Genomic DNA, 15,027 nt, shown 5'->3' with positions numbered 1-15,027 from the left:
AGTGTCTTAACCTTCACACTGAAGATATACAGCTTTGAGTCTACATAAGTTGAGTCTTATAATTGAACTGCTATTTTCCAGGATGAATTCAAAACAAAGGTACCTTTTGCAGGTCAGTGTGTAGGAAAAATTAAGATTTGTAGATGTTTCCTATAGCAAAGCATATCTACACATTTTGAGTTCAGGCCCACTTTAAAGAAGAGTTAGTATAACACAGGTCTCCTTCACAATATGAAGGGAGCCCCAATAACTGTAGATTAGAGTACATTGCATTAAGGCAGCTGATCCATTTTGAATGTGATGGCAATATAAGCCCTTCAGTGACCTGCAGCTTTGCTGAGATTGTATTCTATAATACCGGAGAGCTTGGCAGGGCTCTGGGTCAGAATGAAGTCAAGGAATCAGTAAAATCAGTGCCTAGGATCAGAGTGTTCTCAGGGTGTACAAAAAACAATGTGTGGAGTAATTGAGTCACCCTCCTAGAAAATTGTGATTGAAATAAATGTCCCCATTGGAAGATTTCCCCTCCAACTCTTGTTTTGGTGACAACTGTAAACTTTGGCTTTCCCATCTGATTCAGTAACTTTGGTCACACAGATAGACAGAGAGGGTGAATGGAGCTGGAACCTGGACAGCAATTACATTTTTCATTTTCAATCCTTCTCTACTACCACCCTAAATCAAGAAAGTCTGTCTATACATACAATTTAAGGAGAAGCATTTCATTTTTAGACTTTAGAGGCTCACTTGAAGGTGGCCTGCCACGATAGTGTTTTTACTGGTCAGTTTAACTGGTTTTGCCTATACTGATGTCATGCAAAAGTCCAATGTATTGGATGTAGCCTGATGGAATGTTTCTAACTGGAATGTCTATTACAAACTTATTGGTAAGTTTTGTTGTATTAAAATCAAACTGTGTAACCTTTTAAATAGCAAATGTCTGCCAAGTACCCCCTAGTGAGCAGTATTTTGTTTTGGATAATAAAAACATATTTATTGCAGTCAGCATTTCCTAATTGTGTGTAAATGCTTGCACATGATGCCTTAGGCTAGCCATATATGTCTAGATTTTCCCATCCACTTTAAACAGCAAAGATGGATGAATCTCCCTGACTGACTATAATATTCAGACAGCTGCAGCATATGTGGCTGTCTGAATACCAATGCAGTCACTGTTTAGGGGATCATTTTCTACTTGGCTCGGTTGATTTTTTTAATCAACTTTTGTGGTGCGAAAAAGGGACACCTAGAACTCAGATTTTGGAGTTGCCTGAAATTCAAGATGTGTATGGCCAACTACAATGTAGAACTAATAAAAACAACAGTCCTTTGATTAACTGTGTACAATATATTATTTATACATAATAGGTTAGCAGCTTTTAAGGAAAAGCCCTTGTCATGTACATGGTTTATTATCCTCATGCGCCATTTTGTTTTTTTGCCTGATTGAGAAAAATCAGTTTGCGGTAATATGTTTTATTAATATAATGAGTGAGAAAAATCAGTTTGCGGTAATATGTTTTATTAATATAATGAGTGAGAAAAATCAGTTTGCAGTAATATGTTTTTATTAATATAATGAGACATCATATGTTTATTACAATATTCAACAGTATTTCTTAGTAGTGTTTCTGATAGCCTGCAGCACTGATTGTTCATAGAACTGGTAACTACCAATGTTGGGAATTTCAAAATGTTGTCTCCCCTCCTTTGTTAGTTATAGCACCAAATCTCAAGCATACAGTACATATAAAAAAAAAAAAAAAAATAGAAGCAACATGGCAACAAAAGGGTTTTTTTTGAGGTGCTTCCCGGTCAGTGTTGGGAAGACAATGGGGTTTATTTACTAAGACTGGAGAGGGAAAAATCCGGGGCAGCTCTGCTTCCAAGTTATTTGTCAAAGCTTAATTGAACAAGCAGAAGTTACAAGTTCATTGGCTACCATGCACCGCGCCACCAGATTCTGCACTCTCCAGTTTTAGTGAATCAACACCAATATCTTCTTGTACGGCCAACAAAAGACTGGACTAATTCGATATTCATGCACAGTCTCATGTTAACTGGTTGCCGCCCGCCCGCCTCCTTTTTACAGCGGCAGTGTGGCTCTCCTGCGCGAAACGACGTAGGTCTATGTCAGTCCCGCGCCGGCAGCTAGGGGGCGAGCGCGCACCGCTGCGGCGAGCTCCTGCCCCCCACTCGGCAGCGGGGACTCCGATGCATGGGGCAGGCGGCTCTGATTGCCGCCTGACACCCGCAATCGCTCCCCGCTGAGAGAGAAGAACGGTCAACTGTTGTAAACACAGCTGACCGTTCTTCTCTCTGGAATGATCGCAGAACCCCTGTGATCCTTCTATATAGGATCACAGGTTTCTATGATCATTTCACAAGCCACGCCCCCCCACAGTTATAATCACTCCCCTAGGCTCACATTTAACCTCTTGATCACCCACAATATTAACCCCTTCCCTGCCAGTGTCATCATTACAGTAACAGTGCACATTTTTAGCACTGATTATTGTAGTAATGTCGCTGCTCCCCCCAAAAGTGTCAAAAATGTCAGTTAGGGGTCCAATCTGTCCGCCGCAATGTCGCAGTCCTGCAAAAAATCGCAGATCGCCGCCATTACTAATAAAAAAAACATAAAAATGACATAAATCTTTCCCGTAGTTAGTAGACGCGATAACTTTTGCGCAAACCAATCAAAATGCGCTTATTGCGATTTTTTTTTTACCAAAAATATGTATCAGAAAACAAATTGGCCTAAAATGTTAAAAAATTTAGATTTTACATTTTTTTTTGAGTATGTTTAGCAGAAAGTGAAATATATATATATATATATATATATATATATTTTTTTTTTTTTTTTCAGAATTGTCACTTTTTTTGTTTATAGCACAAAAAAATAAAAAATCACACAGGTGATCAAATACCACCAAAAGAAAGCTCTATTTATGGGAAAATAAGGACATCAATTTTATTTGGGTACAGCGTTGCATGACCGCGCAATTGTCCATTAAATTTACGCAGTGCCGAATCGCAAAATATAGCCTGGTCATTAAGGGGGAAAATCTTCCTGGCCAGAAGTGGTTAACATCAATATTTTTCTGGGGGGCACAATCCATGATCCTTATTGATTTTGCTTGAACGTTGGTCTTCACTTTAGACAAAGAGGTGTTGGGGAGGAAGTACCCAGTTGCTTAATAGGACAATCATTATTTATAGCTGTCTTATGTTCATGAAATGGAGCAAAGTGTGGTGATTTGTAGTAATCTAAAGTATTAGAGATAGACATTGTCTATTTTTAGCTGTTGAAAGCTGAAATCATATTGCTGTGTGTTACTGCTCATCCTGGCTCATTGACTGTCTAGAGATACAGTAATCTTTCAGACTTGTGTAATACAATAACAATTCTTTCACTGGCTTGCAAATGTTTAATCAAAAACTTCTTTAAGACTTTTTTGCAAAAACATTTGAAAAAGAGAATGATTCAAAACAACCTATTAATTTTTAACAATCACCAACATAATGAAAGGTGATTTTTCATTGATTACTATGAGTTGCTTCACTGCACTTTTCTCTCTAATAATTTGAATTGTTGAACCATCCAATAAAGTTGCTGTATGTTTTGAAGTACACAGGCAATTTATATCATTACTGTACTGCAGCTGTCTTTTTCATCTTTCATATAATGCTCAGAAATTACTGTATCATTGTGCATGTTTTCACAGCTTTAAATACACAAAGTCAGTGCCTCAGTGACATTTTAGTGTTGACAGATTTCTTGCTAGGTAAGACAGAGGGTGTAAAGGACATGCCAAGAATTTATAAAAGCCAATAAATAAAAGATATCTCTCAATTTGTGAAAAGAAACGTGCCCAATGAAACTCTCTAGTAATCCTTTGATATGCTTTATGGTTCAAAACACACTGTAATCAACTTTATATAATGTATCTACAATGGCAAACATATTTTTCTTCCTGTATTTAAACTAAGTTTTATATGTAAATTGTAAACAATGTATTTTTACAGTATTGGATACTTTACATTGTATAGATCCTTGAATTTGAAGTGTCTTTACCCAACTTTATTATCCCTCTACCATGTTTAAACAATCACTTTACGCTCTTAGGGAACATGTATTGAATGCAAATTCAGTTTCTAGTCTATGATAAAAGTTACCTTTGCCAAGTGTTTGCCTTATATATAATGTCAAGTATTTAATTACTGGTAAAAATAAAACCAAAGTACACTAATTATTAAACAAAAATATAAAGCTCATGCATATCCTATTTTTCAATTTCTGAAAGTTTCATAGGTTTTCTTCAAACTATAATATGTATTAAAATATATATATTTTTTTACATCTGCCAATTGCCCACAAAGTGCAAAAAGTCTAGGTCCAGAAATATCTGCCTCCAATAATATATAAAATCAAATAGAATTTATGCAGTCAATACATTCTATATATACTTAAAAACACATGCACTTACACTGTACAGATGTCTGTACCTAGGAAACATATGAGATCTTTTTTTTTTTTCCTTGCAAGGAACCCTATACATATTTTATGAGAAGCTCTAGCCGGGGGCTCTGGGGAGACTTATCTTCTAAATCTCAGGAAAAGTTTTAGGAAATTGCTGTAGGGTTGAGAAATGTTAGCGCTTGTTTTTTTTTTTTTTTTTTTTCTTTCTTTTTTTTTTTCTCTCACCTTTCATTGCTGGCTGCTCTGTCGGCCTTGTTAGCAGGTTTTTTCAAACTTGCACAACAGAAGGAAAAACATTGGAAAAGTTCAGACTTGTCTGGCTATTCATCCATCTTCATTAATGGCCTTTCTTTGAGTGAGACATGTTCCTTCTCATCGCCTGCACACGCTTGCGTTTTGCATGTTGCCCATCACAAGAACAACTGGCTATTTTTGCATCTCAAAGCCCTTTGCAGTGTATATATATATATATATATATATATATATATATATATATTTGCCCAGGCATCATCAAAGAGATGCTGTCTCCTCTACTCACTCAACAGGCCGAGGAGTGACTGACTGTCATGCCACGGTGGACAGCTGTAACGGGCAAAGCTCATCTTCAGTCCTAGCCCCTTTCTATTACTTAATCTGCCTGAAATCGAGGTCACACAATTAAGCTGCCTTTTAATCCTGTGTCGTTTCTGAATTCTTCTGAATTATTACTCCTGCCAGTCCTGAGCAGATCAGGTGACAGCAGATGTGCATTCTGGTCATTGAATCTTGCGATTGGAGACAACACTGTGCACGCTTGTAAGTGTGCGTGTCTCACAAGACATCCTTTTGAATGCTGGTGACAGGTTATGACAGTTCAACTTGTTTACATTAAGCAAGGGATCAAGCCTTGTGACATCTCCAGGGGATTATAATTGTTATTCATATAGTATTTTTTTTCTTTTTTTGTAGATGGAATACATTTTTTTTTCTTAAAGTATAACACAGCCTTTGAGGAAGCATTCAGTGATAATTGCTATATTATCACTATATATATATATATATATATATATATATATATATATTTACTGTGTATATATATATATATTCAGTGATAATTGATCGGGAACAACCAAACTCACTAAATATATGAAAGGCCAGGCGCTATCTGGGGTTATACTCGGTACTTGCTTAGGCAACAGGGCAGCATTTGAAATCCCACGCCTTCTAAGTATACCTAACCTAACAACTGGAACATGTGATGACAGATACGCATTACATATATTCATCCTCAATAAGCTGCTCTACAAAGATAGACATCCCTGAAAGGGCCATTCCCTCCTAAAGGGCTATACTCTTTACCTCCTCTCTTGAGAATTATATAATCCAGTGGCCAATTGGTTGTCCCCATCTCTGAGGCCTTTCCATTGTGATCCCGGCACCCACCCAGGTAGAAATTTGTGCGAGTGGATCATTCACTTAGACAAGTACTATGTGGTCTCCATACACCTGAGGAAGTGATATGCGAAATGCGTCAGACTGGAGGACCCTAATACCATAGTGCTTTCTTTTTTTTTTTGTTTATACGGATTTATTTCTGCTAATGTACATAGAAAAGTTGGATCCTTCCATTAGGCCCTACAATTCCTCAGCTCCTGCAGGTGCATCTCCACCTTTTGTGTTTCTGGAATAGATGACCTGGGCTCTGTGCTTGGACACCAACTTAATCAGGCCTTTGTTGAGCAGCTCCTGGAGGGCAGCCCTGGCCAATGAGCCTCTGATCTTCAGCCTCTCAGAAACCACAGCTGGAGTAATGAGTTTGTAGTTGGGAAGTTCTTTACACAGCTTGTCATAAGTGGCTTTGTCAAAGAGCACAAGGTTGTTCAGCTTGTCCCTCACTTTTCCTTTTGACCACTTCTTCTTGCCTCCAGACTTATTGACTGGGTCCTTATCCTTCTTGCCAGCATCCTTATTTTTCTTGTCGTCTTTAGGTGGCATGCTGCTGCTGTCTCAACGATGTCGGACAGAAAGGAAGGAGTGCTTTCTGTCTGTTTATATACCCACATCAGTGGCGGCTGGTGCTCCCGGGGTGGCAGATGGACCACACCATACCCCCCCCGGACCACACCAGCTCGCACACCATACCCCCCCCCCTGTCGTCGGCTCACTCACCTTGGACATGTGGAGGGCAGGCAGCAGCAGCGGCAGAGGCGGCAGCTTCTCCCTCAGTCTCCTGCGTCTGCTCCCTCCTGCGTCTGCTCTCCTCCTCAGCCAATGGCATGGCTTCTCCTTTCGGCCAATCGGGAAACTGGTTTTACGACCCGCTTCCTGATTGGCCAGGAGGAGAATCAGTGTGGCAATAACGAATATTCATTCGCTATTGTCACACAACTGGGTGGGCTCAGGGCGCAGTGCTCTGCGCCCCGAGCCCACTCTTTTTTAATGACTATTAGAGCCTCTGGTTCTAATCACTTGCTTTAAAAAAAAAAAAACATTGGAATCCATGCGTCCGGCGCCCTGCATGTAGATTAGGGGGCCGGACGCATGGATAGGGGGGGACAGGCCGCCACTGACCCACATGCTATTTTAATGGGGATTTTATTTGGCTATATGTCATAGCATTATTGTGCTGTTTTCAAATGTCAAAATAAACTTGGCAATTGTATTATACAACTGTGTACGCTTCTCTCACTGGCCTGAACAATCCAAATTTTTTTGGGGGTGGGTCTCCCCTGTTTTTCTTTGCTTCCTTACTACTAGATTTAATTGCATCTTACTATTTTATTTTAATTACTGATAGATCTTCCCTGTAAACCTTTTCAGTTGTGGATCTGGGTTCCTTTTTTAAATAATAGGCAGACTGGTTTTCGAAACAAGTTTTGTTATTGCTCAGTAAATCATGTGACAATCTCCTTTCCATTCCCTAATATCTCATCGTTTGTCTTTAAACCACTTGCCCTCCGGAACATTTACCCCCCCCCCCCCCCCTTCATGGCCAGGCCTTTGTTTGCGATACGGCACAGTGTTACTTTAACTGACAATTATGCAATAATGCGACACTGTACGCAAATAAATTTTATGTCCTGTTTTTTCCACAAATAGAGCTTACTTTTGGTGGTATTTGATCACCTCTGCGATTTTTTGTTCTTGGGCTTTAAACAAAAAAAGACCAACAATTTTGAAAAAAATATATATTTCTATATTTTACTTTCTGCTATAAAACATATCCAATAAAAAAAAAAAGAAAGAAAAAAAATCAAATGTCTTCATCAATTTAGGCCACATATGTATTCTGCTACATATTTTTGGTAAAAAAATCCCAATAAGCATATATTGCTTGGTTTGTGCAAAAGTTATAGTGTCTAAAAACGATAGAATATTTATATATATATATATATATATATATATATATATATATATATATATATATATATTTATTTATTACTAGTAATGGCGGCGATCAGCAACTTATAGAGGGACTCCGATATTGCGGTGGACAAATCAGACACTAACTGACACTTTTGACACTTTTTGGGGACCAGTGACACTAATACAGTGATCAGTGCTAAAAAATATGCATTGTCACTGTACTAAGGACACTGGCTGTGAAGGGGTTAACAGGGGAAATGAAAGGGTAAACTCTTGCCTAGCCTGTGTTTTTGCACAGTGTGGGAGGTGCTTTTACTAGGGGGAGACATGAATCCATGTCTCTTTGCAGGAACACAGGACCATTGCCTTCCCTACTGACAGAACAGTGATCTGCGTTTTTTACATACGCAGATCCCCGCTCTGCCTGTGTACAGAACAATCGGCACGTGTCGGCAGACATCGAGTCCGCGGTATCCACCAATGGGCTCCCGCTGTGTGTAATCACACACAGACCCAGAAGTGTCGGATCACGTACTAGGTACCTGATCTGGGGCAGCTGTGCCACTTTGCCACCGTATATATGTATAATTTATACGGGCGGCAAGTGGTTAAAGGGAAATATTATTTTTTGTTAAAATCCTTTAACTATTCTTATATCTGAAAGTTGGGCTCTTTTCCTTTAGGTCCCATTCACCCTGGGGCGACGCTACTTCCCGGGGCGACCTCACAGGTCGCGGCGCGCTGCTCGAACCGCGACCTCGGAGCGGCCGGCACGGACTTCATAACATTGAAGTCAAAGCAGGTCGCTCCGGGTCGCCCCAAAGAAGCTCCGGACCCTTTTTCTAAGTCGGAGCGACTTGTGTCGCTCCTATTAGAACGGGTCCACAGCTTCTCTGTGGAAGGCGACCTACGGCGACCTGTCAGGCGACCAGGTCGTCTGACAGCTCGCCCCAGTGTGAACGGGGGCTTACTTAACAACTTCTGGACCGAGCCTATTTTTGACACATGTTGTTTACAAGTTAAACTCTGTATTTTTAGCTAGAAAATTACTTAGAACCCCCAAACATTATATATATATATATATATATATATATATATATATATATATATATTAGCAAAGACTCTGGAAAATAAAATGGCGGTTGTTGCAATATTTTTAGTAATGCAGTATTTGTGCAGCGGTCATTCAAACGCCATTTTTTTGGGGGAAAAAATACATTTAACTGCATTTAAAAAAAAAATACTAAACAGTAAAGTTAGCCCATTTTTTGTATATTGTGAAAGATGATGTCACGCTGAGTAAATAGATACCTAACATGTTACAGTTTAAAATTGCGCACGCCCGCGGAATGGTGACAAATTACGGTACATAAAAATCTCCATAGGTGACGCTTTAAAAAATATTTAACGGTTACCAGTTTAGTATTACAGAGTAACTCATTTTTTAGAATTATTGCTCTCGCGCTGGCAATCACAGTGATACCTCACATGTGAGGTTTCATTTGTGGGTACAACTTACTAATGCGTTTTCATTCTTGTGTGAGCTCATGGCGACGGGGGAGCTTTAACATTTATATTTTTATTCCTATTTATTTAATTAAATTTTTTAATTTTAGCACAGTTTAAAAAAAAAAAAATCTGATCTATTTTATTGCTGTCACAAGCAATGTAAACATCCCTTGTGAGAGTAATAGGCAGTGACAGGTACTCTTTATGAAGGGATCGGGGGTCTAAAGGACCCCAGACCCCTCCACTGCCCTTCAATGTATTCAAAATGCTGAAATCGATACTTTTGAATACTGACAGTTTTTAAAATTTGGAGCATTTAGCCGTCGAGTAACCCGGCTGTGAGGTCATCACGCTGCTTCTGGGTTACTAAATTGGAGACTCGATCAAAGCTAAATTCAGGTTTGATCAGGACTCCAACCAGCCGGCAGATTTCTGGTGGGATGGGAGACCCAGGCAGAGCCATGGAAGGTGGCAGGAGGGGGTGGGCGTCCCCTCCCGCCCACTGGGATAACGGCCGAATGGCTCCCAAGCCGTATCGGCTGTTATCACCTGAGAACTGACCACTGGTTCTAAAAAATGGTACCAGGATCATGCCTCTAGCTGCAGGCATCACCCCGGCACAACCACTTTTCTGAGCCGATGTAGGGCTACGTTGATTCGCAAAAAGTGGTTAAAGAGGTTGTAAACCGAATTTTTTTTTTTTCACCCTGAAAGAGAAAGACATAATGAGCTAGTATGCATTGCATACTAGCTCATTATCAAATACTTACCTTAGAATGAGCCCCCGCCGTGCCGCCCGCTTACCTCTATGACGGGCGACATGTCCAGTCGCCCGTCTTCCGGGATCGCGGCATCCAGCGCCGAATGGTGACAAACTACAGTACTTAAAAATCTCAATAGGCAACACTTTAAACATTTTTACAGGTTACCTGTTTGGAATTACAGAGGAGGTATAGAACTAGAATTATTACTCTTGCTCTAACAATTGCGGTGATACTTTACATGTGTTATGCGAACACCGTTTACATATGCGGGCACAACTTATAAATCTGTTCGCTTCTGCACGCTAGCAGGGAGGGATGGAGCGCTGTAAATTTTTTTTTTCTTATTTATTTAACTTTTTTATTTTTACACCGTCCCTTTATTTTTATTTTTTTTAAATCTCTTTTATTCCTGTTATAAGGAATGTAAACATCCGTTGTAATAGAAGAAAGCATGAGAGGTCCTCTTTATTGAGAGATCTGGGGTCAAAAAGACCCAAGGTCTCTCATTTACCTTTAAATGCAAAAAAAAAAAAAATGTTGATTTGACTTTAAGGAAAAGAAAAAGTTGATGACAGAGAACAGAAGTGACTTAGGAGGTCGCTCCGGTCCTCCAAGGGCATAGAGCCAAATGAGGGCCATCTTGCCCTCACTTGACTTCCTGCCTTCCTGCCCAGCTATCTGCCGGACCGGATCTCTTCCTGGTTTAGTGACAGGACCGGCGGCGGGAGGGGGGGCACCTGCCATAACCCTGATATTTAACGTAAAAAACATGACGTACATTTAAAGTTAGGCAGTCGGCATCTCACTCCTCCCTTTTTTGCTAGGGTATCTACTAAGAAAATAGGCCAGCCATAGACGGAGAAATCTTCTTTCTTCCACAGTTAAAAGTGAGAATGGAAGCAGAGGGCAGGGGTTGGAGCAATAATAAAAATATGAACAAAAAAAAAAGATTGGGGTTGATTTACTAAAGCTGGAGAGTGCAAAATCGGGTGCACTTTTGCTTGGTAGCCAATCAGCTTCTAACTTCACTGTGTTCAAAAAAGCTGTGACAAAACCAGTAAGCTGATTGGTTTCTATGCAGTTTTAGAAAAACCCTAGTGATTTTTTATTGCCTTGAGGGGAGGGTCACAATGCTGCAAGGTCCACTTTAACCACTTGCCGCCCAGGCCATTTCTGACATTTCGCTCCTACATGTAAAAATCATCATTTTTTGTGCTAGAAAATCACTCAGAACCCCAGACATTATAAATATTTTTTTAGCAGAGACCCTAGGGAATAAAATAGTGGTTGTTACAATTTTTTATGCCGCACAGTATGCACATTTTCAAACGCAATTTTCTTAGGAAAAAAAACACTTTCATGAATGAAAAAAAAAAAAAACAATATTTATCCAATTTTTTTTATATAATGTGAAAGATGATGTTACACCAAGTAAATAAATACCAAGCATATCACCCTTTAAAATTGCACATACTCGTTGAATGGCACCAAACTACAGTACGTAAATATCTCCAAAGGTAATGCTTTAAACTTTTATTCTAGTTACCAGTTTAGAGTTACAGAGGAGGTGTAGAACTATTGTTCTTTCTCTAACAATGGCAGCGATACCTCACATGTGCGGTTTGTACGTTACATATGCGACCCACGTATGTGTTCGCTTCTGTGTGTGAAAACAAAGGGGGTGCTTTAATATATACAGTGGGTACGGAAAGTATTCAGACCCCCTTAAATTTTTCACTCTTTGTTATATTGCAGCTATTTGCTAAAATCTAAAAGTTCATTCTTCTTCCTCATGAATGTACACACAGCTCCCCATATTGACGGAAAAACACAGAATTGTTGACATTGTTGCAGATTTATTAAAAAAGAAAAACTGAAATATCACATGGTCCTAAGTATTCAGACCCTTTGCTGTGACACTCATATATTTAACTCAGGTGCTTTCCATTTCTTCTGATCATCCTTGAGATGGTTCTACGCCTTCATTTGAGTCCAGCTGTGTTTGATTATACTGATTGGACTTGATTAGGAAAGCCACACACCTGTCTATATAAGACCTTCCAGATCACAATGCATGTCAGAGCAAATGAGAATCATGAGGTCAAAGGAACTGCCTGAAGAGCTCAGAGACAGAATTGTAGCAAGGCACAGATCTGGCCAAGGTTACAAAAAGATTTCTGCTGCACTTAAGGTTCCTAAGAGCACAGTGGCCTCCATAATCCTCAAATGGAAGACGTTTGGGACGACCAGAACCCTTCCTAGAGCTGGCCGTTCGGCCAAACTGAGCTATCGGGGGAGAAGAGCCGTGGTGAGAGAGGTAAAGAAGAACCCAAAGATCACTGTGGCTGAGCTCCAGAGATGCAGTCAGGAGATGGGAGAAAGTTATAGAAAGTCAACCATCACTGCAGCCCTCCACCAGTCGGGGCTTTATGGCAGAGTGGCCCAACGGAAGCCTCTCCTCAGTGTAAGACACATGAAAACCCGCATGGAGTTTGCTAAAAAAACACCTCAAGGCTCCAAGATGGTGAGAAATAAGATTCTCTGGTCTGATGAGACCAAAATATAACTTTTTGGCCTTAATTCTAAGTGGCACTGCTCATCACCTGTCCAATACAGTCCCAACAGTGAAGCATGGTGGTGGCAGCATCATGCTGTGGGGGTGTTTTTCAGCTGCAGGGACAGGACGACTGGTTGCAATCGAGGGAAAGATGAATGCGGCCAAGTACAGGGATATCCTGGACAAAAACCTTCTCCAGAGTGCTCTGGTCCTCAGACAGGGCCGAAGGTTTACCTTCCAACAAGACAATGACCCTAAGCACACAGCTAAAATAAAGAAGGAGTGGCTTCACAACAACTCCGTGACTGTTCTTGAATGGCCCAGCCAGAGCCCTGACTTAAACCCAATTGAGCATCTCTGGAGAGACCTAAAAATGGCTGTCCACCAACGTTTACCATCCAACCTGACAGAACTGGAGAGGATCTGCAAGGAGGAATGGCAGAGGATCCCCAAATCCAGGTGTGAAAGACTTGTTGCATCTTTCCCCAAAAGACTCCTGGCTGTATTAGATCAAAAGGGGGCTTCTACTAAATACTGAGCAAAGGGTCTGAATACTTAGGACCATGTGATATTTCAGTTTTTCTTTTTTAATAAATCTGCAACAATGTCAACAATTCTGTGTTTTTCTGTCAGTATGGGGTGCTATGTGTACATTCATGAGGAAGAAGAATGAACCTAAATGATTTTAGCAAATGGCTGCAATATAACAAAGAGTGAAAAATTTAAGGGAGTCTGAATACTTTCCGTACCCACTGTATATATATATATTTTTTATTATTATTATTTTTTTTACACTTTCCCTATCATTTTTTATTTTTTAATCACTTTTATTCCTATTACAAGAAATATAAACATCTCTGTAATTGGATAAGGGCATGACAGGTCTTTCTGTAATTCACATGTCAGTGAACTTATACAAATGATCAATCCCAAACATAAAACTATTTAGGAAAGTATAGAAAGGTTGTTAAAAAAAAAAAAAGATACTAAAAGTAAAGGTTTTCTTTTACTCCATTTAGAAAGATGGGATTAGCGAGTCTTTCCATCTTTCCAAGAAGCCAATGACAGATAAATATAGCAGGAATTTGTATGAAAAGCACTCACAGCTCTTACAGGGCCGATGTACATGTATAAATATCCAAGTAATATATAGTGCTGGGCTTTGCTCTTCTAAGAGCTGGTCACATGGTGTAATATCAGTAGCTCTCCCTCTTTCTCAGCTGGCAGAGGACTGGCAGGAGAAGGGTTAAGCTTTAGACGCGAGTCACGTTCCTCCCCGCAGCTGCCAGTCTATTCTATCCACTATTTGTAGTGTGTCTAAAATTAACGTGACAAATGACCTCTGCTTACTAGTTTATGAAATACACATCAATAAAGATGTTCTCAGATAAACATTTTAACTGATAAGGTTCACTTGCTGACGCTCTGCATGCCAATGTTTTTCAAGTGCAGAAGCCCAAAAGTGTAAAATGTGGACAAGCCCCAAGCAGCTTCCAACCGGCCTGCATTTCTCTCATGATCTATGGCAGTGGGACCCAACTAGTGGCTCATTGTAGATTTTCTGTCTTGACTTCTGATAATGAAGGCCTCTTGATCCCTTTAGGGAAAGAGAGCCTTGACTGATGGGGCATGGCCATTAGCTTGGATTAACCAGGACGCTATATGGGAAAAGAAGATTGGACGGAGGCTTGGGTACGGGGTTGGGCCTGAGCTCCGTTAAGAATACCTTCCCCAGGGAATTCTGGGTCTTTTGAAGAAACGTAGATGAAGAGCTGACCACCCCCCCCACCCCTTTTTTTCGATTGGTCTGTCACAGCTTTAGTGTTGTCCATCCCTTGTGATAGCAATAACGTTAGTACAAAAAAAGTGTATAAAAAAAAAGAAATTGTATAAAATAAATAAATAAATAAAAAATAAATAAAGCACCCTCGTCCCACCATGCTTATGCACAAATGGGAACACATACGTTACTCCCGCACGCATATGTAAACAGTGATTGCACCACACATGTGAGGTATTGTCGTGAATGTGAGAGCGAGAGCAATATTTCTAGCACCAGACCTCCCGTCCAACTCTAAAGTGGTAACCTGTGAAGGAGTTTAAAGCGTCGCCTACGAAGAATTTTAAGCACCGTAGTTTGCCGCCATTCCACGGGCAGACGCAATTTTAAAGCGTGACATGTTAGGTATCTATCTACTGGGCGTAACATAATCTTTCACAATATACTTTACTGTTTTTTAATTAATGAAAGTGTTTTGTTCTAAAAAAATAAGCTTAAACTGCTGCGCAAATACCTTGTGACATAAAAAATTGCAATGATCACTATTTTATTCGGTAGAGTCTCTGCTAAAAAAAAAAAAATATTTAAT

General features: G+C 39.9%; 3 protein-coding genes across 6 annotated transcripts in view; 1 reads left to right on the top strand and 2 right to left on the bottom strand.

Moving 5' to 3' along the window:
* The window catches only part of LRTM1 (leucine rich repeats and transmembrane domains 1), a 30,584-nt gene extending 25,385 nt beyond the window's left edge, over positions 1 to 5,199 (bottom strand). Inside the window, exon 1 of the mRNA XM_082265104.1 lies at positions 4,709 to 5,199. Within this exon, the coding sequence (XP_082121230.1) occupies positions 4,709 to 4,715 (7 nt within the window). The 5' untranslated portion in view covers positions 4,716 to 5,199. The remainder of the gene's footprint in view (positions 1 to 4,708) is intronic.
* CACNA2D3 (calcium voltage-gated channel auxiliary subunit alpha2delta 3) overlaps positions 1 to 15,027 on the top strand; it is a 1,429,924-nt gene that overhangs the window by 1,180,576 nt on the left and 234,321 nt on the right. The window lies entirely within an intron of this gene.
* Positions 6,024 to 6,467, bottom strand: LOC309561281 (small ribosomal subunit protein eS25-like). Its single transcript, XM_082265105.1, has one exon. It carries the CDS (start codon positions 6,455 to 6,457, stop codon positions 6,098 to 6,100), a length of 360 nt encoding a protein of 119 aa, XP_082121231.1. The 5' UTR covers positions 6,458 to 6,467; the 3' UTR covers positions 6,024 to 6,097.

The sequence above is a fragment of the Pelophylax lessonae genome, assembly GCF_965119305.1.
Source record: "Pelophylax lessonae genome assembly, chromosome: 8".
In the NCBI taxonomy this organism is placed as follows: Eukaryota; Metazoa; Chordata; class Amphibia; order Anura; family Ranidae; genus Pelophylax; species Pelophylax lessonae.
This window is presented reverse-complemented; position numbering and strand designations above follow the sequence as displayed.